Source organism: Gymnogyps californianus, chromosome 4 (genome assembly GCF_018139145.2).
Source record: "Gymnogyps californianus isolate 813 chromosome 4, ASM1813914v2, whole genome shotgun sequence".
NCBI classification, from domain to species: domain Eukaryota; kingdom Metazoa; phylum Chordata; class Aves; order Accipitriformes; family Cathartidae; genus Gymnogyps; species Gymnogyps californianus.
Genome location: NC_059474.1, coordinates 56,489,256 through 56,514,399, shown reverse-complemented (window position 1 = coordinate 56,514,399; position 25,144 = coordinate 56,489,256). Strand labels below are relative to the sequence as shown.

Sequence of the window (25,144 nt, the reverse complement as noted above, 5' to 3'; positions counted from 1 at the left end):
GTTGTAATCTCTTATATGGGTATAAATGAGAGTCACTACTAAAATCTCTCATGAAGGTGCCATAACAAATAATGCTGATGATTCCATAATGGGATATTTCACTCTGTGAAAGTCTTACTCTGCTTGCATCAAGTTCTAGCTATTTCTGATGTTTAAGCGTTTTCTAGAACACTCACAGAAAAGAAAAATAAAAAAGGGAGAAAACACAAAACACTTTGTAAAGAACCACAGTCAAATGTTTTGTGAATACTGATTTTTGGTTTTTATGTTTTAAAAGATATATCTGTAGCAGGTTTGTACTAACATTTCAACTAACTCCCTTAAAAAGTATCTTCCTAAGCAGAATTTCTCTACTAATGTATAGGCCTTACTGGAAAAGCAAAAAATAATTCTTTGTTACTGAGAAATCTGTAAAAATTGCTAAAAGGTGTGCGGATCTCCTGCATATAATGGGCTAAAGACAGACTAACTCCAGGAGTAAGGCAAATGAAATTAAAAGAAATATCCAAGGGATTAATTTGATGACTAATAAATCAGAAGGATAATACATTATCACCATCACTAATGTTAGAGCTTATTACCAATGATTGGGCATAATATGGTGCTATATTAGTTAAAATTATTGTGGGTTAAGAACTACAACCCAGCAATTCTTAGCATTAGGCTAAAAAATAATAATTTGCATTTAAAAATCACATTTGTCAAGGCTTCCTTTTTTCAGCCTCTTCAATTCTGAACCATTAAGTGCTGCAGCTTTTTCCCCAAGCAATTGAATTAGAGACAACTAGTACGCACTCTTCTTATCATACGACTCTGTAGAACCTCTTGTGTGATTTAGTTCCACTTCCAGTTCCAAAAGAGTCTTAATAGATTCACAAGAAGAGTGTGACTCATCTCTGTTTGTGAAACCGGTAACCCAGAACAGAGTGGGGAATCTCAAACCCCCAATATGGATTAGCAGACAACAGATTAGCAAATTCAGACAGGCACTGGTCTCTAAACTGGATTAAAAATACACATACTAGCATGCAAAAATGGAGCTAGAAAGAGCCTTCTACACAAGCCCCAGCAATTCTGATACTAATAAATTCCATGTTATTATTCTGAAATCCTCAGTAAACATCTGTGTATCAATCTGTGAGTTTTTCCAAACTGTTGCAGCATAAAATCACAATTTGAGTTGTGCAATTTATCAGTGTCAAAAGAGGGTGGTAAAAAATCCCACTGGCCTGCTTGCAGGCACCCTTAAATTTCTTTCAATGTTTTTATGCTGGCCTTTTCCCGTGATCCCAAAACAAGAAGGAGGTTCCGAGTGTGCACTACAACATAAGGGAATCCTGGGTAGGACAACTGTGCATAGATCAACAGCAAACCATTCCTCCCCTCACACTCAAGCAGGAAAAGGACAGGGAGACTCCTCCCTCCATTGCTCCATTCATAGGAGACATGGCAGATCCACAGTATCAGAAATTAAAAACAAAAACATTCCTTAAAGTCAAAAGGCCTTCCTTATCTGACGGTTTCACCAAAGAGACAGGGCTCCTGCATCAGTTACAAATCTTGAGCTCCTACTGCATGAGTCCCTGCCAAACTTAATTTGTCTGTTTTGTATGAAATGTATAAATGATACAGTAACAGTTACTGAAACAGCTGTGAATGAATCATCAGCTACAGTAAACACCATTTAGAAAGCCCCGATGAAAACATCTTGGTAATACTGCAAGTTTTGGGAACTGCAAACACAGAAATAGACTATCCCTAGACTTGCACAATCTGCTGCTCCTTCTGATCCTTCAAAATCATCCAGAAAAGGAAGAAAGGAGGGGCAAGACAAAGTGGAAGGGAAAGCAGCTCCTTTCCTTTGCCTTCATTTTTCCCTCTTATACAACCCTTTTGTAGCATGGAGATTGAAGAGCGATAGCAGATATGTAACCTCTCCTCATATGCAGTTTGGCTTCTCAAAAAACCTTGTCATCTCGCTGCATACATGGCATAACACACTGGCCACTTCCCTCTGGTTTTTTAAGAACAGCCTACAGTTCCTTATGAAAACGAGAGGCGACATAACATGCACAAACCAATTTTGGACATGACTCAGAAGCCAAAAAAAGCACAAACCTTTCACTACCTTCTTTATTGACTACATTTTATTGGTCATGGCAGCACAAAAACTAAGCAGGAGCCTTGTCATGCTGTTTCCACTGGATATCAAATACAGCTTCCAGGACTAATTCTGTTCTGAAGAGTTTCCTTCAGATATTTTGTCCTGGGCTTTTTTTTTTTTAATAGATTGCTGCTGTTTTTCATCACCTAAATCTAGCTATTCTTTGCTGTTAGATAAAGACTTGGCAAATTACAGAATATATGATGAATCATCTAAATGTAAACAAATGGATAACATATCTCAGTTGTCACTGGAGTTACTCTATTCCCTTAATATGGTTGTGAATTTTGTGACTGTACACTTAAAAACATAATTCATCTACAAAATGTTTTCAAACTATCACTGTAATACACAGTAGCATCTCATTCTATAGGTTGTTAACCCATTTAAATGCCCACAGACTTTGTAGGAGGGAAAAGCACAAAGAGAAATCGCACCAGGCAAAACACACTAAGCAAACACAAAAGTCTATCTAGACTTTTCCTAAGTTTCAAAATAAATTTTACTTCTGTAAAAATAGTTTTTACTTCTTCAGTCCTTCCCACTTAGAAGTTTGAAATTTTCCATCTCTCTGAGCCTATCTGTACATGTATTTTTTTATAATACATTTGATCTGCAAACAGAGGTTTACATAAGCATTTTTAGCTGTATTCATCTCTAGCTGTTCATCTCCAGTCTACCACTAGACTTACAGCAGGAATAAGATTTGGAAGCAGTTAAAAAAACCTGATTGTCAAATAATGTCTTCTTGTCTGCCAGCTTTTAATATTGCAGATTTATCTATAGTACTTAGAATTAATTTTCTATTTTGTCATGTAAGTGCTCAAGTTTTTTTAAAGGACATGTACAGGGTACACATGCAGGAATACCTTGCACTGCCAGCTACAACGTGGCTGAGATCATTTGATGAAGATACTATGTTTATTCAGCTAAGTCAGGATTTGAAGATACAGAAGTTCAATGGCAAAGTCTGTATTCGGAACAGATAGTGATTACCTAGAGAATAATCTATTTCACTCAGAAGATGAGTATGATCAAAGAAGTGCAAGTCTGTATACAACAAGGAAAAAAAATCTCTGGGAAAAAGGCTACTTTTTGCATCAATTCACAGGGAAACAAGCTATACTTGAATTTAAATTCTGAATTTAGCAGTCATGTCTCCTTTTTTATGAAATTGGTTAATCTTCCCAGTCATTTTCTTGTAGAACACATTCATTCGCTTGGAGAATGCATACAGTTGCAAAATTTTTAACGACTCCCACGCTAGCATATAAAACTACTACCAAATGCTCTTATCCTTCTGTGCCTGCTGCTATTAACCTCAGGATCCCTACTCTTCCTTCTTTTCTAGGCTAGCTGCATTATTTTCCCAGAGCATTATCTGCTTTTCTCTCCACAGAAAGACAGACATGGCGTGTGTCATACAGACAAATTCCTTCTCTTCTTCAGAAATAATGCTCTAACCTGCATTACCCTCCAACAGATAACTGCCTAGGTCAAGTTTCCTGTGTTCAAAATCTATCAACTCCCTGTTCGTGATCTGAACATCAAAAGCCTTGCTGCCTTAATATTCCTCAAAGTGTGGAAAACAGACAAAAATACAGCTGTTCTTGTTGTAGCAGATCACTGCGGCTTGCTATCACTGAAAATGCCAGGCAAAGCTATGCTCGAACCTCTGCTCCAGCTATTTCTTCTTTTTGGATGCCGATAAGCAACACAAGCAGTATTGGAGAGGGTAACCTGTAATTTCAAGAGGGCAGACTTGCTGCCTTTTTTCCAGGCCTAGAAGCTATTTCAGGGGTACTGTCCAAGGGTATCATCATTTACGTGTACTGTGAACCCCACTGAGGGCAATAAGTGGGGTTACAACGGGGAAGAGAGAGAGAGGCCAGAGACCTATACCTCAAAATAAAAGAGACTCTTCTGATGTAAAGGTATGAAACATTTCTCTATGTGGAATAAGAACACCTAAGGCTGAACAACAGCTCTATCATGTTCCAAGTCCACCAGTCAGCACTCTACTAGGCCAGAGAAAATTAACAGTAGACTAAAATAGCTTTACACCTTCTTAACGTATCCACGTCATACATAATTAATACAAAAGCATCTCATACAAGCACCATAATTTTATTAGCATACATAATTTAGGTAGCACTAAACAAAAAGCTCATGTACATAAAAACCCCACCTATACATACAACAAAATTTCCTGACTTCTACTCCCTTTATCTTTCTCTAACCCTAGAAAACACCCTCCTGTTATGTCTGTGTAGAAAATAAAACCTGACAGCCTCCATGGCATTCATCCTTTTCTTAGTGTTGCGCTTCTCCGATCAATAGAAAAAAACATAATTTTGACTGAGGTAAGAAGTGACAAAGAAGAAATGACAGTGAAAGCACCTGAACTATGACACACTTATAGAGGGCTTGGAACTATGGAACAAAGTCATAACAAAACGCAGTAGCTGTGAATAAATTGATAAACTGAATAGATATTAAAAAAAAAAATCAAATAAATGGTTTGCAATGAAAATAGCAACCAGGTCTAACAAAAAAAACCAATAATCAGAGTTAACTTGCATAACTGTATTCAACTGGGGGTTTGATTCTTTATCTGCTGAATTTCCCGGGACAGAATCACCTACTCACTCAGCCCAAAAGACATAAGCTCATGTAAGGTGTAGCACTGTCACTTGCCAAAACTGTAAAGAATTGGGTAGATGCCCACAAATCCATCTCTATTATATTAGCAACTTCGGGATAAAGTATCAGAAATTTTGGTGTGGGGAAGACAAAACAAACAAAATGATCAGATTACCAATCTAAATTTTACTTATGTAACGTATGTAACTTCTGTGAAGAAGAACTGGTTGATGTCTTCGGAATCATTAATAAAATAAGTATTAGATTTCTGCACTGACTTCTCCTCCTCCTGTTGATCTCTGCTTAGCCCATAGATTAAGCTCTACGTTCTGCCTTCTGCTCAGCGTTGTCCTGTGCTTTGCAAATAATGTTAAGACTCTCACCTAAATATTGCTTTGCTTCCATTTCATTCTTTTACTTACTCCAGCCCTTTTTGTACAAAAGGGTTAGGAAAAGAAGTTTTTCCTGAAGAAGGACTGAAGAACTTTTCTGAAGGGCATTTTCTCCTTTCCAAAGGCCTAGTGTCATCCACTGAACCTACGATGCTTTAGGGGGCTAATACTCCATTTGCTGAGTATTCTCAAAGCCTGATTAAGTCTACAAGAGCTGGAGTGCAAAGCACAGTGCAAGACTAAGCCCAGATGGAGGCTGGTTTAAAGACGCCTGACATATTTACGATTTTTTTTACCAGCTTCCTGTACATGGAGATAAAGTAATAGTAAAAAGACAGAAGAAAAGAACTGACAAAGATAAAATGAGTATCTTCAAGAGCCACTCTGAGGAAAAATCTTAGCTTTTTCACATGGATATAACTGGGATCTCAACAAAATATCATGTTACCCAGAATTATATTTATTAAAGGCCTCTCCCAGAACTTAAAGCTTCACTAGGAATAAAGTTTAGGCCTCTTCCATCTGAGACTAACAAACCTTACTTAGCAATAACGCCTAACCATCAGGTACAGCCTGAATGAGGGAAAGAGGATTCACCATCACAAGAGAGACACACAATTTTGTGTTCCTGCAAACACTACTCAAAAGCTGCACATCACTACCACGATTTTGAGTATTGTTGGTATTGGGTTTTGGGTAGAATAAGTTCCTTATTTATGATGTTAAAATAGCCACGATCCTAGTGTTAATGGGAAAAACCTGTAATGAAATTGTACCTCATTCCTAATCAGCACCACATCAAAAAATGTGATTATAATTAGAAATAGATCAAACTCACAAATGGAATCTGACTTTTTGTTGGGTCAGGCATGTTACACCCACATGGCTCTGGCCTGTTCAGAAATTAGCTGTGATGGGAGCAACAGAAAGCCAGATCTAGACTCAGAAGCCTGAAAATACCAGGAAGGCTGAGATGCTGTAGGTCCATTTCTTATAAATAAATGGCTTCATAGGCACTGCTCTGGCATTCACTCCTCTCGGTAGCTACAGACAGCTAAAATGCAGAATAACACATGTAAAGTCTGTGACTCAAATAATTTGTCTCTATCCCTCTTCTGTATCCAGATGTAGACTATGAGCTTAACGGGTCGGGGCAATGATTTTGTTGGGATTTCTGAACTTAGATCTCTAGTCATTTTTGCAGATCATTCAAGGTGATGGGAACAGAGGGTGTCAAATCTGTATAATATGTGTATTTACCAAATAAACTTCAAGCTTTAAATCTTGAAAAAAGTTAGCATACTCTGAGCATGCAATGCTTAAAACATGTGAGAGCTGCGACAAAAATTTAGTATACAGTTTGGTAATTAATGATTGATATATAGGATGACAAATACTGGCAGATTTTTGTAATGTGAGATAATTCTAGTTATTATTCATAATATCACATTTTAATGCATGATGTTTCATGTGTCTGAGCTCTAGGAAAGATCACCATGTACTTTTACATACGAGCTACACTGATATGTGAATATTACCTCTAAAGCAACACGAAGGATATATAGTCAAGAACATCTTTAAAATTACAAAATGTTTCGCTAAAAACAGAATTGCAAATGTTATGAACCAAAGACTAGAGTAATTTTGTTAAATCGCACTACTGACACTGATTTAGAGATAGGGATGTTCATATACATTTCCTCTCAATGCTGAGACCAAAAATTGAAGAATTCAGTAACCATGGAAGCACTTACTCCCCAAATCATTCAGGAACAATTCTTAACCACATTCGTATCCTATATACCAGCATGTTATGAGCTTGGTGTAGTACCAATAGAATCAGTAACTGTTATAAGGCCATTATAATAATTTGTGTACCAATCTAACACAAAACTTCCTCCAATCAGAAAAATCTGCAAATTAATCTAGAGCTATTACCTAAACAAACTAGCAATATTCAATTAACATTTCACTGCTAACTGAATTATAATGAACACAATAAAATTTCCCAACTATTAAGTATTAGAAATGGAAATATCTGTAACTAGAGGAATCCAAAAGAAAGGTCAAATTACAATTCTGAATATCAAAAATGACTCACAAACTTATTGAGGCTATGATGAATTCAAGTCTCACAAAATATCAGGGAAAATGTTTGAAACGAGCATCATGAAGCTAGGGTTCTTGGCAATTAAAATTCTTACAATCAATTTATTAACTAAACAAACTAGTAGCATTCAAATACTCCACGTGATTCCTTGTAAATGCGGGTAGATTTCCAAGTCTTCTAAAATATGTCAACATCACTGCTGTCAGGTAGCAACAACCCATTTCTTTCTTCTGGATGAGTTAGATCCCGCAGTTCTGATGCCTCTCCTTTTTATGGTAATCTCCTGTTAGTCTGCAAAATAGTCCACTATTTTCTGTGAAAACACTGAAATCTGCAATCACTGAGACCACTCTAAATAGTCTTGTGTAGAGAGCTGCTAGATCACAAACTCATGTTGAGTTCTGACTGTTCTCTGTTGCTGTAGCCCTTCACATTTACAGCACCTGTACTCTGCTACCAAGAGCACAACATTTTTGGTTACAGAAGATGACAATCCATGATTCATTTGCATTATTCTGCCAATTTACAGGATTTAATACAGATCCACGTATAAGTCTACAGCCTGTTAGCATATAGCTACTTTTTAATACCATTTTTCACTAGCCTTTTAAGACTGAAAATAATGAATAGCAGCACTCAAATTTTTAAACCTGTATCTAATTGCAAAGCCTTTCACTCTTGCCCACATAAATATGGTCAATTTTCATATATTATTAGGTGAAGTATAGTGTTATCCAGCAAAATCAAGATTTGATATATCCAGTCATTAGTTTATCTACATTTGCTGTGAGAGCTACTGAAAGATCTTTTAAAGCTCTCTTAAGGAAATGAGAATAAAAATATAGAATGCATGATTCTCCCTGCCCCTGGCAATATAAACAAACCTGTGTCTACTTTTCTCTAGGGAGCCAGTTCTTCATAAACTATCAACAATGAATTCTTTCACTTGACCTGGCCTATATTTTTGACATATTTGAAAAGTCTTAGCTGTCTCTCCAATGATATGGTTCATTCAATGCAAGTGTAAAATATCTCTGCCTCCCCTGCCATAGATTTTTCTGTTCTTAAATGCATTCGTATTCTTTTTTATCCTTTATAATGTATTGACCCAAAACAGTATAAAAGTTTCCAGTCTTATCCCATTAAAAAAGAGAAGAAATCCCACCTATATAGCAGAAAAACTTCTTATTATAGTAATAACTGGGAATATGCAACCTTTGTTGCTTTGTACTATTGTCATCATTACTATCCACAAACCCTCCATAGCCCTTTTTGCAGCAGATCACAAAGGTCACTTTCTCCAAATCCAATACATATTTTTAAATTTTTGCTTTATAACTAGACTGCCATGCATGGTGTTCAGACCATGAATCCATAGCTAGCCTTCCCCTGATTCCTCACGGACTTCTTAGGCAACAGCAATAAAGCCATTTATGATCCATCTCATTTAACACAAGCTTTTCAAAAGGATATTAATCTTTTAAAATTCTTGGAATCCTGCTAAATCCTTCTCAATTGCTTGGTATAATGGCGTTTATTTTTGCTAGTGGCCATGTTATATAAGCCACAACACCAAATTTTGACTATATGCTTATGAGCACATGGTGCCACACAGTATAACTTAGTTTGATGCTCACAGTCACAGTACCTCAGAACTCCAGACACTTTAGTGATCATTTTTAGCTTCTCCATCTCTATTTAGATCAGCATACCTTGTCCAATGTATATTTTCACCTCCGGTGATCTTCAGTTGCTGATGGAAAAAGTCAGTTTAGAAAGAAATCCCTAAGAACAAATTCTCAATTCCAAGTAAGTGCAAATCCCTGTATCTTCTTCTGTTCCAAATCTCTCTACTTTTTTCACCTCTACAGTGGTAGGTAGTTAAACTTCAGCTCTTATGAAGGTATGGTTTTGTTCATTTGTGCCCTGGGTATGTTATTTCTGCTCTGTGGAATGAACGTTTTTGTTCAACAGTAGCCCACCAGCTCTGCATTTTTCCAAGGTTGCTTAAAGCCTCTGCTCAAGCACTTCTACCATCTACTCTTTTTGCTGGCGTCTACTGCTCGCAGATATAGAGTGAATCACTGTTAAAACCCTACCCAGTTGTTTACCACCTTTCTGGAGATTTTCAGCTCCAATAAGTCTTTTAACTACTCCTCCTAGTTAAGTGCTGCCTGAACAATGTGCTGCATTTTGCTCCTGGCACTGTGCATTATTTGTTCTTCAGTAATGATTCACAGTCAAGGGTCTGACAGATGCCTGTTTCACTGAGTGCCCAAGCTCTAACTAAACACATCATATTTCATGAGCCACAACACAATGCAGTCCCAATGTACTGTATATGCACACTTGCTTCTTTGTCATTTTATTTACTAAAAAACTAGTAAGAAATATCATCTTTCTCTTTGTATTACATGGGTACATTTAACATGCACAAAAGAAAAAGAAATTAAAAATAAAAACCTATTCTTTAATTAATAATCTGGAAAAAAGGAGGTGAACAGTTCTCACTAATGAGCTCAATCGTGATTGCTTTCAAAACCCTGAAATGATCCATTTTGGACTTTCCAGAAGGAGGCTTTTTTTTCTTGTTCTGTATGTGCATGATTAACTCAGACCTGTACCTAGGTCTGTCTTGTTTAACTTTTCTGAAGAGAGGAACAAAGAAATCTATAAAAATCACTAGCTTTTACAGTTATAACTTCACTGATTATGTTGTCAATGATGACAGGTGTCCCTCGGACAAGCTGGCCAGAATTGACTGCAGATCTATATACCAGTACTAGATTTTGTCACCTTTAACCTCTTTTCCTTGCAACACAAGACTTCAATTAATTTGGAAAGCACCTTGGAGTCATATAAAGTCTCCATGTAAACTTTTATTCAATCCTTTGACCCATTTACATAAGACAGTACATGCTATCAACTAGCAATATTTTTAAAAAACATATCTCATTAAAAGATCTTTGAAGGTTCGATTAAGTGATCTAATTAGGAATCACACTTATTATATTACTTCCATGCCTGGTACAGATACTGATTTCTGTGTTTTCCTAGGTAGCTTGAAGGGAACTTGCTAGTGTCTTCCATATGGCAGGAGACTTTCCTGCCTACTCTCATTCTTGTGGCTCTCAGAAAGTGGTATTTATTAACAGCAGATGAACTCAGTTGGAATTCAGGCAGCCACAGGTGGCCAAATGCAGGTCTTAAGCAGTTTTCTAATATTTCAAGGATGGCTCCCAGCTCACCCCAAGACTATAAAGGAGCAGCAAAATAACCTGAAATCTTGGGAGCAAGTAAAATCAAGCCAATGTGGCTCATAAGATTGGCATCATCAGAGAGTGCTAAGATCGAGTTATATGCCTCACAGTCACAGCAAGAGCTGTAGAGAGCCATTAACAACTTCTGCCTGAGAACAACTCCCAAACCTCCAACATATGTACACTGCTGCTGCCGGCCACATGAAGATTCTGGCACGTAGCTCATGGGGTTGAGGAAGGCTGCCCATGTCTGTTACAAACACAGCATACAATTTCAATTACAGCGATTGTGATGGTTATTAAACATGTACTATAAAGCAATCTATTAACATATTGGCTTTCTTCATGAAGGTGAACATATGTATGTCAATTGCTGCGTGTTCATCTGAGTTTGGTAGAGTGTGGGAACTCAGAAGCCATTTTTAAATTTGCATCAAACATAAGAAAAGGAAATTATTATTGCTAGATGCCCTATAGTCCTGGCAATGAAATACTGAATCATTTATTGTAAAACAATATATGGGGGTGGGAAGAACAGAAGGCAAAATAAAGAGTGTGCCTTCTGTGCAGGGTCCTCAGACAGAATTATAAATTGAGAATGTGCATGGCTGTGTTAAACAGAACTAGCACGACACAGGGCAGAAATGGATTTTCTTAAGCAGTTTCCATATAATGGGCTTGGTAGCTTTGAGAAATGCCTTTCCCTAATGGTCATTCTATTGATGTAGAGCCTAAAGACAATTTTTCTAATTAAGCAATAAATTACAGCTGTAGGAAAGTCTGGTAAGTCACTATTAGATCTGTGCAGAGCTCTAAACCTTCAGATTGCTAAGGATACGGCAAGCCTCTTACCTAACTTTACTCATTAATTCTTGCTTCTCCACCTATTTTTTTCTTAGGGCTTTGAGATCAAAAAGCTCCCTTCAGACCTCACAATGTCACTCAAAAGGTAGGTGGTTTTGGCTCATGGATTATATTTATCACAATAACTTTAACAGCTCCTTTCCCCTCCTAATTTTCCTTCATTTTGCCCCACGAAGCTGAAAACTCCTTATTACAGTTTTGCTCTGTGGGGTTTTTTATTTCTGTTTTTTCCCTTTTGAGATATGACAGATGTTTGATTCCTTCCAGATCACTGGGAGGCAGCCAAAGGGCATACTCCAGATAGTCTCACTGAGAGCATATACTATATCAAGGTAAGCCTGCTTTTTGACAGTTACGCATATACCTTCAAATTGCTTCAACTGACAGAGGCAGGACCCAAAATTTGCTTCTAGAATTTCCATTGGAATGCCCCAGCAATCGTTCCTTCTGTAGTAAACCTGGAGCTAGCAGATGATTTTAGATCATTTCACCTTTTCCTTTGCATTGTAAGGGCTTCTGAGATGTCTGTATTTGAGGAAGAAGAAATAAAAAGGCAACATTCTCACCTAATAATACAGTTATTGGAACAGGCAGTGTAGGAAAGTTGATGGAAAGGTGCAAGAAACAATTGTTTTAATGGACAACTGAGGAGTAGCTTCTCCCCAAGAAAATTTCTTTCTTAACCTCATGCAACTGGTTTGCAGCTTGGGTAGAGGATTCATGCCTTCATGATGAAAACAACACACTACATAGTGACTAAAAGTTCTCAACATCCACAAAAATCTCTAGCCTGTTGAATCCTTCCTAGGCTTCTAGCTTCAGTGGTATCTTAACTAGCTGAATAGAGTAATTACATCTTATAGAGAAGAGTATTTCATGTCAAATTTGTTTGTTCACTTACCATGAGAGAGGTTAAGCAGAAGCAGCTCATTTACTTTATATTACTACATTACTAGAATAAAGATATTCTACCTATCTTTACCATATATGTTCTAACACCTCCCCAGGCTAGCATAGAGTCTTTATCTACCTGAACATATTTTTTTCCAGACTTCTTTAAAGATGCAGAGGCTGGATTTGACATAGGCATACCATGGATTTCTACAACAACATAACATGGTCACTTTTATTTTCTCTCACTTCTGTATTGTATTTGCATTTTTCATTAACATAAACAGCTTAGCCAAATGTTTTTCACATGTGCAAACAAATTCAGAGCCTAATAATGCAGATGAATGATACGGATGATTCTTTTCAGCCTAAATACTACTTCTGAAAAACTGGACACTCCCCATCCCACCTTCCCAAAAAGTCCTTTAGCTAAATATCTTTGCTGATGTTGCCTTGTCAACAAAAGAGTCAGAAGAACTTCTGGAAATCTCTTGGTTTTACAATCCTAAATACATTTAAGAACAGCGGTATCATCATCACAGAACCCTTTTTCATTTTCCCTGCTTCTAATTCACAAGCATTTTGCCTGAAATTCCATTAGTATTCAAGTTTCTCTTAAAAACTGTAAAAGCTTTTTGAAATGGTGAATTGCAAATAACTGACTTGCACTGTGTCACTGCTATAGTTACAGAATATCAAAAGATGAGACAAAATACCAGACAATTCTTTGGAAAAACCATCCTAGTTCATTTTAAATTACACACAAATTTCAATAGGCATCTCATACAGAAGTAAGGTTTCCAAATCTGCAGTTCCATTTATCATTCTTTTTGCAAGAAGGTTGTACTCAATTGCATAGTTATAACAGAAGATTTAATCACAGTTAAGGTGCAAGGTTCTAGCTTGAATAAAAGTCTACATAGAAACTTTAAAAATGTGTTTAGTGTAATGACTGTGATTTTTTTAAAAATGAGAAACCTAGCCTTTTCTCCTTAAAGCCAAGCTTTTCCATGCTCAGTCTGTACCTTATCTCTTCACTAAAACATAAATTGTCTGACCTCAAAAGGCAGCGTATGCCAGCAAGTTATTATTATAGGGAGCATGTCCCTCTGAGAACATGTGAAAAAGAGAAGAGGGAAACCTTGTCAGCCAGTAAAAATAAAAATAATAAACTCTCCAAACCAAATCTTAAACATAGGACACCAAGCACTGATTAATGGGAAGCCTCTCCACAAGCAATTTTGGAAAAGAAAGAGAATACAGTGAACAAACATCTGATGGAAATCATAGGATAACATTTGCGTATCAGCTGGCAGAAGCACACAGGACTTAGCTCCAATTCCTCAAGCAGTTTAAGAATTTGATTTGTGAATATCCAGTCACTAAAAAAGTATCAAAGAATATGTTCACTTATTCATTTCATTTAAGTAACTTCCAGTGTACCAAAGGATGCATGTAACCAGCATTTCTGAACATTATAATATTGTGGCAAGAATAAAATCCCAGCAGGCTTCACTAAGGAATCACTAGTTGATTAGCATGAATTTCAGAAACCAGACTAATCCTCTTCTCTTTCACATCCTCTTCCAGCTATTTGAAAGTAATGAGCTATGGGCCAGTGCAATATTACAGTAGTATTTAAAGTAATTAAACAAATATTGATAGCAATCAGATTAATTTCATTTAAGATTCTTTAATATATATCCACTTCATCTTTCTCCATGTGGTCCTTCCCCAGCAGAAAATTAATAGCTCAGGAAGATATTGCAACCAGATTTTAAAATATAATAGTTTCATGCTGAGGAGCTCTGCCATATCATATAGCCTTTTATAGAAACACATAAATGTAGCAATAATACTGTGTTCAGAAAAGCTGATTCCTGATGAGCTTCTAGAACTCCCTAGCAAATCATGAAATCATGAGAATCCTTATTGAAGGGATTCCTGCCGTCTAAAGATTTATTGTCATTTGCCGATAGTAGCTAGAAAACCAGGTAAGGTTCTTTTCACTTAAAACTGAGGAAAAAAGTACCCTCAATTTCCACAATACACTGTTTTTGTAGATTCTTTTCTATTTCATCAAGTTGAAGATACCTGAAGAGTATTCTGGTTCAACCATTCACTTCAAAATAAGACAGAGATGAGAGGGGAGAGGTGTACAATGATGAATTACTTGCCAGCCTACATCCCTGCCCATCCTTTAAGTTTGCTAAGATTTATAAATAGCTTGGCATTTCAGAAAAAAAACCTTCTCTCCCCCCAAAAAACATATGTCTGCCATAAAACAGGCTCTGAGTGAAAATTATGACCACCTGTATGATTATGTTTCTCTCTGCTACTGAGGGAACTGCTAACAGCAGTGAACTCAGTAACTGTGGATCTAAACTTTGCAGGATGTACCTCAACAGAGTTAGAAAGGAATTGATGTAACTCTCCATTCTGGAAAAAAACCCAAGTGTCTGGTGAAAGGCCTATCCAGGGCACTGTCTCAATCTATGCAATTCTAAAGGAACTTCACCAATATGTACAGAATTAAATACCTATTATATTTTCAATAGCTGCCTAAGGGATGCCTGAAGCAGGCAGACAGAAAATTATATTAAACCAGAAATCCAGACAGAGTTTTGCTGGTGGCAGAGGAAGAAGATTCTTCCATCAGTCCACTGTTCTGCCATAGATTGTCACAGGCCTGGACACAGATCTTGGGCAGGTTAAAAAAGCTCAATTAACCTGCATTTTCTGCCTTAGATTTCAGACAACCAATTCTGAAATGTTAGAAGGTATTTTAAAAATAAAAATTAATTTCTGCTGTCTCGACTGTGTGGTGGCAACATGAAATGACTGTTTCGATTTTTATATTTAAATAACATTTATGTCACCCCTAGGAATCTGCTTTAAAGGCCAAAGCCAACAATCAGAAGTTATTTGCATTAAACAACCAATAAAACACTTTCTGAATTGTATTTTTCTTAGAAACTGTGATGTATACTACAAGTGGTACACAGTAATCTTCTTGACTACGACACATTCAGCAGCACAGTTCTTAGTAAAAGAAGGGAGAAATTAGCAACCCAAAGTGCTGGAACAAAGAATTACGCCCATACTGAAGCATAAATGCCTAAACTGGCTATCAGTGCGACCTCCAATTTTAAATGGTTAGGTCACAAATGGAACATACTCCCCTCATTAGTCACTTAATGCTTAGAAATTTCTCTCATCTATTTTTTAAAGTCTTCCTTTGTGTGCTGGATAAGAACTTCATTTAAGTGATTTCCTTATTTTCTGGAGGTGGAACTTTTACGTAGGCTTAGAAGACCACAGCTGGCGACAAGAACAACAACCTAGTGTCAAAGCAGCTTTCAGGGACAGACCATACGCAAAAGACAAACATCTGAAATAGGGCCCCGATATCCGAGCAAACTTGCAGCTTAACAAGGTACTACCTATCACAGGTACTGCAACAACTGACCGCAGATATGTTTCGAGCCTGTGGCAAATGGAAAGCAAAAGTACTTCGGCCTTTCTTACTAGCGTTTGAGCCATCAGCTGGATCAACTAAACTCAAAAGGCTCATTGTTTCCCCTGTTCAGATACTCTGAGACAAGGATTCCTGCCAGTATTCCTACTGAATGTCTCTTACTAGTTTTAAATTCACACACTTGATTCAAACAATTAAACCTAAAAGCAATTATGGAAAATATTCAAGTACTTGGTTCTACAGAGGAATAAAATCACAAGACAAAGTAGCAACTCAGGATGTTATCGCAGAATTTTAAGTGATATCCCTCTTTCATGCTATAAAAGAAGGAATTACTTCATCTAAACTATAATGAAATATGTAGAAATTGGAAATGAATGTCCATTTAGGTGGCTTTGTGCTAAAATGCAAGAAAAATACAATTTGCTTAATAATCTGCTGGCACATTTGAAACTGAGCTTTATCATAATCCCCATTAAAGACTCGTTTAGGGACGGCTCCAACAATTTAGTACCTTTAACACAAATGGATCAAGTCTTGCAGTGTTCCCTCAGCACAAAGGAGACATTTGCAAGGAGTGTTCGAAATGCAGGATTTCTCATGGAGAAGGCAGACACTACCACTTGTGGAAGGACACATTTATACAGGTTCTTAAAGGGTGTGATGTTTTAGCATTTAATGACCCTGCATGTAACACTGGTACTAAAAGGGGAAAATCTCTTCCCCCCGCATTCATACAGCTGTATCCACAGAAGCATGCCACGTGTTACGTGATCCTGACCCTTGTGCTTTGTTTTGACACAGATCAGCTCCCAGCATGCCCACCAGGCACTACAGATCCGCCTTCTGTGGCTGTAACACTCCCCACATCAACACTGTCGGTGTCCAGTTCCAGAAAAGAGTTTTTCCCTTTAAACAAAGACAAGGAACTTGTGCCATACAGATGACCCAGCGTGCAAGTTAGCCAGCTCCTACAGCTTACTTTTGCCAACAGAGCCCTGAGCATCTTTCCAGTAAGCCTGCTGGACATGGGAGCTGAAGGGCCTTACCAGCAAAGCTGCATCACCAAAAAGCCCTGAGCACAGATCTGCTCACCAGCCACCAAAGAGGGCTGCACAGCAAAGCCCTAGGCTTGAAGGTAGAAATAGTAGCTGCCACTTCTTCTTTTGCTGCTCTCTCTCTCTCTCTCTAACCATCTCAGGGATTTCTTACCCCCCTAAGGATTCTCCAGCACAAAGGCAAATGAAAGACATTTTCCAGGATTTTGGACAAATTGAATGTATGTTTTAATACACTCATTTTTCTGGAACCCTGTTGCTCTTTAAGATAGAAGCAATGAATTACTGTGTATATTTTGGGGCTATTCCTTAAAGGAATGGCAAAACACAGGTAACAATTTTAAAACAGTGAGAGGTATGCCAAGTACAAAAGTACTTCTATTGTAATAACGAGCAATTTCAATACTCCAGCTGTAACGGGAAGTTCCTGGAACGTGGTTAAACTAAATTCTGCTTGGCTCAGAGCCATGCAAATATTTCTTTTCCACATTCCCATCAATTACAGAAGTACAGTAAGTGTTTTTGTTCTTAAGTGCACTATTACAGGGGACACAAATAAGCCATTTTTCTTCCAGCGGTTGGAGCTAACATTTCTAAAATACCATATTACACATTTGGCAGACTTGAAGCACGCTCAAATTTTTACTTGTGTTGCATTAGTAAGCCACACTGTTTGAATCAGCTGAAAATGGGTAGTACAACTGCATGTCCTAACCAGACTACACATGCTTACAATGGTAGTAGAGTTGTTTTTACTTCAGTGCTAGTATTCACACTTGGGACAGCAGTCATCATGAGCAGAGAACAACTATTGTTAACTGTTTACATGCAAATAATAGCAGATATATACCATGAAGGAACCGTTTTAATGAAAAATTACATTGTATAAAGTCAGAATTACCATTATAAATCCACGGTTTAGATTGATAATTTTATACTGAGACTGTATCAGGACAATTAATAATCCTACTAAAAAAGAAAAGCTAATCAGAGTTATGCACATACTTTGCACGCTTTTTAGAGTGAAATATGTCACCCTCACAAACACTGCCTTCCGTCACTGACAAAGTCGACCGAAATGTAAAAAGACTGTACAAGTGCAATGTACTCTCTCAATGTGTATCAGTTGTAGTCTGCCTGTACTATGTGTGCTTACGTCTCCTCTTACAGAGGCCTCAAACTATAGCATGAGGTTGAATATGAGTGCATTTCTAAGGATAAAATTACCCATTTTCTGAAGCCTCCAGTCCCATGTGGGGTGCACAACAAAGACAAGTCTGAAGTGCAGGGGATTAAGTTTCTACAACACTAGCATAAAAAAAAAATGCCCTACAGAATTAATCATTGTCATTAAACATGATAAATTAACCATGGAAACTATGTTTCCATGCTCAATTCTTTGACTCATATGACCATCTTAGAAAAGAAATCTAGGTATCTCACTGAGATTTAAATATCACCTTATTCACATTCTGCCTAGTCTTACCAATCCTTTACACGTAGCATATACCAGCGTGTACCATACAAAAATGGCATCTAGCCAGGTCCACAGGTAGGGATGTTGCGGAACACAGTTCCATTCTCTTCAAGGCAAATTGGTGAACTCCAAGAGCTGAGAGGCCTGACCTTATACATCAGACTGCTACTGGCAGGAGCTCTCTGACCAGTACAAGGATGACTATGAGACAGCTATGGCAATTAGAAATTGTTAAATGTGAAATTACTAACATGTTGATCCAGGAAGACAGCCTGGTTTTGTGGACAGCTTTATGCTGGACGGTAAGGAGGATCACATTTTCTTCAGTTAAATTTTATCTCAACTACAGTATCAAAAACTGAGGTAAAAGCATCACCTCTGTAGTACAACACTCCTTTGTACTCCATCAATAGAAAAAGTTCTGCAGTGCTTTTGAGATCTGATCAGATTCATTGTCCAGTAAACGTAAGAAAATATTCTGTCACTTCAGAAAAGACACCAGATCACATCCTCAATTAGGTATGAGCTTTCTTTAACGGTATTAGAAAAGAAGTACCTGCTTTGCAGATATTCTCCTACCCTCAGTGTTTTCAGAGCCTGTATTTTCAGAGCTGTTCAACAACAACAACAAAAAGTTAAATAGCATATTCTCATTCAGCATCTTGGCCACTGCCAAAATGCCTTACTTTCAGGCTCTAGGGTCTGCAATTTTCTTCCCCTTGAACTCAAAAAAAAAAAAAATCCACTCATAAAACACTGCTAAAGCCATCTTCATGGTTCAACACCAATCACAGTAAACTTGTCTTCAGTCTTCCCAATACCTCTCCTTCACCTTCACATTAGATGCCAACTGTATCAAAGAAAAAACTTGACCAATCCTTATGTCCTTGCTCTAGTATTTTAATAACTAACCTCAGTCAGCTAGTGTTTCCATTCCTTATGATACCTCTTTCTACATTAAACGACCTTTAGGTTTCTTGCATTTTTCTCCTTAGTCATGCAAAACATTCTCCCCTACACAATCCACACAGCTATTATCTTATATTTCTTCAAATGCCATCTTTAGTCTTATGTCTATCCATGGTTACATCAAGATGATTGGTTAACAGACAAGTGAAACTTCTGGCTTTCTCACTCCTTGTATTTTCTCCTCTTACATGTCTGTCGTTACCATTCGTCTATGATCAAGGAGTCCGACACCAAAAAAAAAAAAAAAAAAAAAAAAAAAAAAATCACACAATCAGCAAAGCTGCTCCAGGTCTTCACAACATGGGCTTATTTATGCCAACATTCACATCCTGTCTTTCTTTCGATACATGATTTACCTGATTTGTTCTCTAGGCTTTAAAACCTCTGGGGTAAGAATTAGCATCTCTGCTTATATTATAGTTAGCACAATAAAGACTTAAAATAGGTTAAATCTCTCAAACGTTACTACAGTATATTGCTTTTTATACTGCCAATTCTGTTAGACTTTGTCGTGGTTTAACCCCCGTCAGCAACTCAGCACCACGCAGCCGCTTCCCCCTCCCCCTCCCAGTGGGGTGAGGAGGAAGAAAGGAAAAAAACAAGTAAAACTTGTGGGTTGAGATAAGAACAGTTTAATAACTAAAGTAATATATAATACTAACAATAATAATAATGAAATATAATAATAGTAATGAAAAGGAATATAACAAAAAAAAGGAGGGCGGTGGGGGAGAAAAAACCAGTGATGCACAATGCAATTGCTCACCACCCGCTGACCGATGCCCAGTTAGTTCCCGAGCCGCGATCCACGCCTCCCGGCCAACTCCCCCCTGTTTATATACTGGGCATGACGTTCCATGGTATGGAATACCCCTTTGGCTAGTTCGGGTCAGCTGCCCCGGCTATGCTCCCTCCCAGCTTCTTGCACACCTGCTTGCTGGCAGAGCATGGGAAACTGGAAAGTCCTTGGCTTAAGATAAGCGCTACTTAGCAACAACTAAAACATCAGCGTGTTATCAACATCATTCTCACACTAAATCCAAAACCCAGAACTGTACCAGCTACGAAGAAGAGAGTTAACTCTGTCCCAGCCAAAACCAGGACAGACTTCATTGGCAATAGTTTGTGTGCTAGAACTATGCACAGACCTTTATTCTATTGTTATCTTTCGTGTGGAAAGGCAACTATTGCCCAACGCCCCCCCTGCATACCCAGCTGAAGAAAGATTTACTCCATCTAACAACGGGTGGTAAAATTTAGCCTTCCTTCACAGTGTGGTGGACAGCCAAGGCAGGGCAACCACTCTTTGTTGAATGCTGAAGAGTGGCAATGCTAAGAGAGTTCAGAGTCACTTTTAAAGTGACTTTTAAAGAAGTCTTTATCTCCTACTCCAGACAGTTGGGCTAGACTACTTACAATATAACCATTGTTTGGGTGCTGAAAGCACCAATCTAGCTAGGCCACATGAGGTACTTCTGATTCACTGTTCTCCTACCATTACATGCCTAAAATTCAAGCAGCGCAAAAACTCTGATCTCCATTATGACAGTGCACAAGTGGCTGTACCCCATTTTGACCCCTCTTTCTGAGAAAGTAGGAGTATAATAATATTTTCAGACAGAAGGACTACAACATATTAGGCTTTACAAGAGGTGATACTATGGGATCTCAGTAGTACAACATCATAGTCCCCTGGTTATAGATGACAGATGAAAAAGCATATGGACTTACTGACAATTCTTTGATTAATTTCCTTAGTTCCCTGTGCCCATGCTTCTCAGCGATACTTGCTGGATCATCTCCATATTTGTTGGCTATTTTGCAAGCCCGTGTGGCCTCAGGACAATTGAGTAGATACGTTGCAAGGTTCTTTAATCCAAATCTGGCTGCACAGTGAAGGAGAGTAGGAAATTCTTCCAAATGGCTATCTGTATATGGAAACAAAGTTTTCATAAAGAACAATTTTGCTTTTATAGAACACCTTCCACCTTCTTTTACAGAAGTCCTTTGAATATTAGTGCTACGGAATCACAGTTATCAAACTGCCAATACAGAACTGGCATCCAAAGAACAATTCCTTCAACTAACAGTTTTACAATTCACATACATATTTTAATAAAGGAGCCTTTAGTGTAACCAAGAAATCTTTTTTTCTGACAGAGGGATTTTAAAGCACTTTAGTTCTATCGAGTAATAACTTTTCTTGCAAGGGGAAGAAAATTCTACAGCCAAGACATGCTTTTCCTTAGGTGTATATTATTTAATGCTTTAGGAACATTTTTAATTTGTGACATTTGAATGGGACATTTTTATAGGCTTATGGTGCTATGTTTTTATATTAAAAGACATTTCTGAAAATTCACATGACTACCAGAGACTTGCAAAAATTTGCTTATCCCTGTAATGAAAAATCAGAGAATTTGAAGATAAATGATTCGGAAAATGGTTTTTAGGATTTATCTGAAATAGCATGATATTCATTTCTATCACAGACTTTATTTTTCACCTTGGAGGACTGGGACAAAGCTAAACTGAAGTCAGTTTATCGTTTCAGCATAGTCCTGTATTCTAACTCTCTGAGTGGCCACAAGTTACATACAACAACAAAACAAACAAACAAAAAAGAGATCAAGCATAAACAATACTTCCCTCTGCCTTCATACTCTACTTTCTAATCACTTGTGGTTTGTTGGGTAGTGATTTGTCTATATATCAGCATGTAGTGTATATCTTTTCCAAGTATGCATCCAGCCTACCCCAGGCACCATCAACTTCTTGCACCCTCAGGATCTTTGGCAGTGTCTTTACTACGCACCGCATGAAGAAGTGCTTCCTCTAGTTTGTTTTGAACCTGACTCCTGCTAGGTTCAATTGATAGTCCCTAATTCATCTTATTCTCCATCCCTGTCTGCCCTCTCTGCACTTCTAGTGATTTACTCATTCCCAGAATTTCTTTCTTGAAGAGCTCCAGTCTACTTAATTGTGCCTTCTAGAGAATCAACTCCATCACCCCCACTGCTCTTTCCTGAACCTTTTCCAGCTTTAATGTAACTATTTTGAGATGATAGAAGAGCTGCACATGATACTCAACTTGTGGGTGAGCCATGTAATTTATGCGTTGTCATAATTATGTCCTGTTTTGTTCTCTATTCCTTTTCTAATAATTCCTAGTATTTCATTTGCTTTTTGATCTGCTGCCTAGCAACAAGTTGATGTTATCATGGAACTGGGTGATCTTATTCCTCGGTGCTAATAGCCTGCTCAAAGCCTTTCATTTTGTATGACAACATAGGACTGCTTTTTCCACTTGCATCACTTTATTTTTACCTACAATGAATATCATCTGACATTTTACTGCATAATTACTAAATCTCATAAGGCCTTTCTCCCATTTTTTTTTTTTCCCCAATTAGGCCTCCTCCTTAATACCCTGAATATTTTGTATCACTAGCATAAGTTTTTTCCAACTGTCTGCGTCCTGGTTTTGGCCAGTTATTCATCCATGCCCGATCAATTACTGACTTGATCAGGTTTGCTGACTCTTACAAAAAACTACAAGAAATCTATAAAGCAAGACTTCACATTACAGAAAATTTATTTTATTACAGTATCTATTAATTTGTTTGGTAGAGACAACACATTAACCTGCTTCTAGTTCTCAAGGTCCTCAGAGAAATTGGGTTTTGGCATCACAGTTACACCTTCTAGTACTACAGAACTGAAAAATTGCACACTGCTGTTAGAAATCCAGCTATTTTACTTTTAAATTTCCTCAGAGCTCTTAATGAACACCAGTTAGTCCTGGTACTTTCTTTGTGCTCAGCCTGCCCATTTTTGCTACAACAACTTAATGATTTCTTCAACTCCACAGTCTCTTTCCAGGTATCTCCCAACCAGGACTACAGCTTGGGAATCAACACAGTTTCTTCTAGCTTTCTTGAGTTCTCTTTTATATCCCTGTCATCAGTTGTCCTGCAGGCTAGCCAGCACATTTTCAGCTCTTTGTGTGGTGGAAGAAAGACTTAGTAGTAGTTATGACTCCTTTTGGAATTCTCTTAAGCTGCCAGCCTTTAACAAGCTTTGTCATTTTTACATTCTTCTACATATTAAAATTTGGCTCAGCAGTGGTGAATTTGTGTACCTACACCCCCCCCCCCCTTTTTTTTTGCTCCTGCAGAATGTTAATGTGGGAGAGAATAAAACCTCACTCCACCATTAGATATAAGGATTCAAGGAACAAGAACAGTTCTTGGAATAGGCATAGCTAAGTACTGATCGACCAGAGAAATTGTTAGGACAATTCTTGACTGCTTTTTGGATAAAGAATATTCCACCACTACCCCACTCCAATATTGTTTTGACACAAAGTATTTGAGTGGGCTCCTTTTTAGTCAAAAGTCACATTAACAACACTAAATCGATTTTTAAACAAATTGAGTGTTGCCTGACTTTCATTTCCACCAGGCAACCAAAAATCCAACCAAGAAACTATAAATACACACACCTGTGTAAATTAGGTCACTTATTTTAGAAGCCTTGGCAGGCTGAGCTTCTGTCGACAAAGCTATGTGTTTTAGCTTATATTCCTTTGTAACTGCAGTGTGCTTTAAAATCCTTTGAGTTACAATAGGCAATCTTAAAAGTGCATAGCAGCTAAGGTTTTTGAGAGAAGTAGGTGCCACACAACTTCTTTACTCCATATTGCTCAACATTTTAACTGAAGTTCCACAAACTGGACTTAATTCTATAATTAGAAGAACTATAAATGTTAGCCCAGAGTATAGCCATTTGACTTCTTATTTTTGTCTATACTTTGCTAACTGCAGGGAAAAACTGCCCCGCCCCGACCAAGGCAAATATATACCAACTTAAGGAGCTGTCACATGAGCAGTAAATATGTATGCAAGTAATTTTAAGGCTGGGACGACAGCATCAAAGCTAAGTATACTTTTACACATTACACAGGATTCTCTTAAACAAAAAAAGTATCCAAGCCCAAGCTAATATTTCAAAAAACATCCACAAATAATTGTCAAATTGCTTTTCTTAATGCTTCTATCTTTTGCTATTTTTTTTTGAGATGTCCAGCAATGAAATAGGTGTTGAGCTGGAATTTTAAAGAAGAGCAAATTACATGAACTCTAATCAACAGTCTGCATCCTGTTAGCAGACTCTAGAAGGTCAAATATAGTCAGTAAAAAGAGCCTTAACAAAGTATTAATAACGTGCTCTAAAAGAATATCCACTCATGCTAATGAAACCTGAAACAATTGGTTACAAATCCGAAAGGGGAATCAAGTCTATATTACCCATGGACGGGATGCTATGATTTCTTCATCAATATAAAGAGAAAAAGAGTCAGTGGTATTCATAAGCCTGTTCTAGGCTTATATCTGAGTTTTCAAAGTAACACAAAACAGAGGTATCCCAGAACCAACTCCAAAATCCCTTCGGCTCCTTTGCAGTTGAGCTGTTTTTTCTGGTCACCACTCAACTCCTCCCTAGCTAGGTTTGATATTCAAGCAGGACTGCTACACTTACATACTTTGAACATTACAGAAGACTACATCATTAACAAATGAAATACCTCAGCCAGCCACGGAGGATGGTAAAAATCAATAAATCAGTTTCCTAAAGCAACCTTTTTTTTACATTACTCCTTGCAGTAAGCAGAAAAAAAGGCTGTCTTCAGGTATGAAAACTTTAACAGCAGCACTGGTAGTGAGATCTTTTACATAATACTCAAAAAAGACATAAGTGAAACGAATGTTTTTAACACCACATAAACAATATTAAAGCACTTTCACCAAGAACAGGAGATAGAAATAGTTTAATTTG

At 37.6% G+C, this 25,144-nt stretch overlaps 1 protein-coding gene across 1 annotated transcript in view; it reads right to left on the bottom strand.

Moving 5' to 3' along the window:
• BANK1 (B cell scaffold protein with ankyrin repeats 1) overlaps nucleotides 1-25,144 on the bottom strand; it is a 165,875-nt gene that overhangs the window by 64,944 nt on the left and 75,787 nt on the right. Inside the window, exon 9 of the mRNA XM_050896054.1 lies at nucleotides 21,038-21,234. Within this exon, the coding sequence (XP_050752011.1) occupies nucleotides 21,038-21,234 (197 nt within the window). The remainder of the gene's footprint in view (nucleotides 1-21,037; nucleotides 21,235-25,144) is intronic.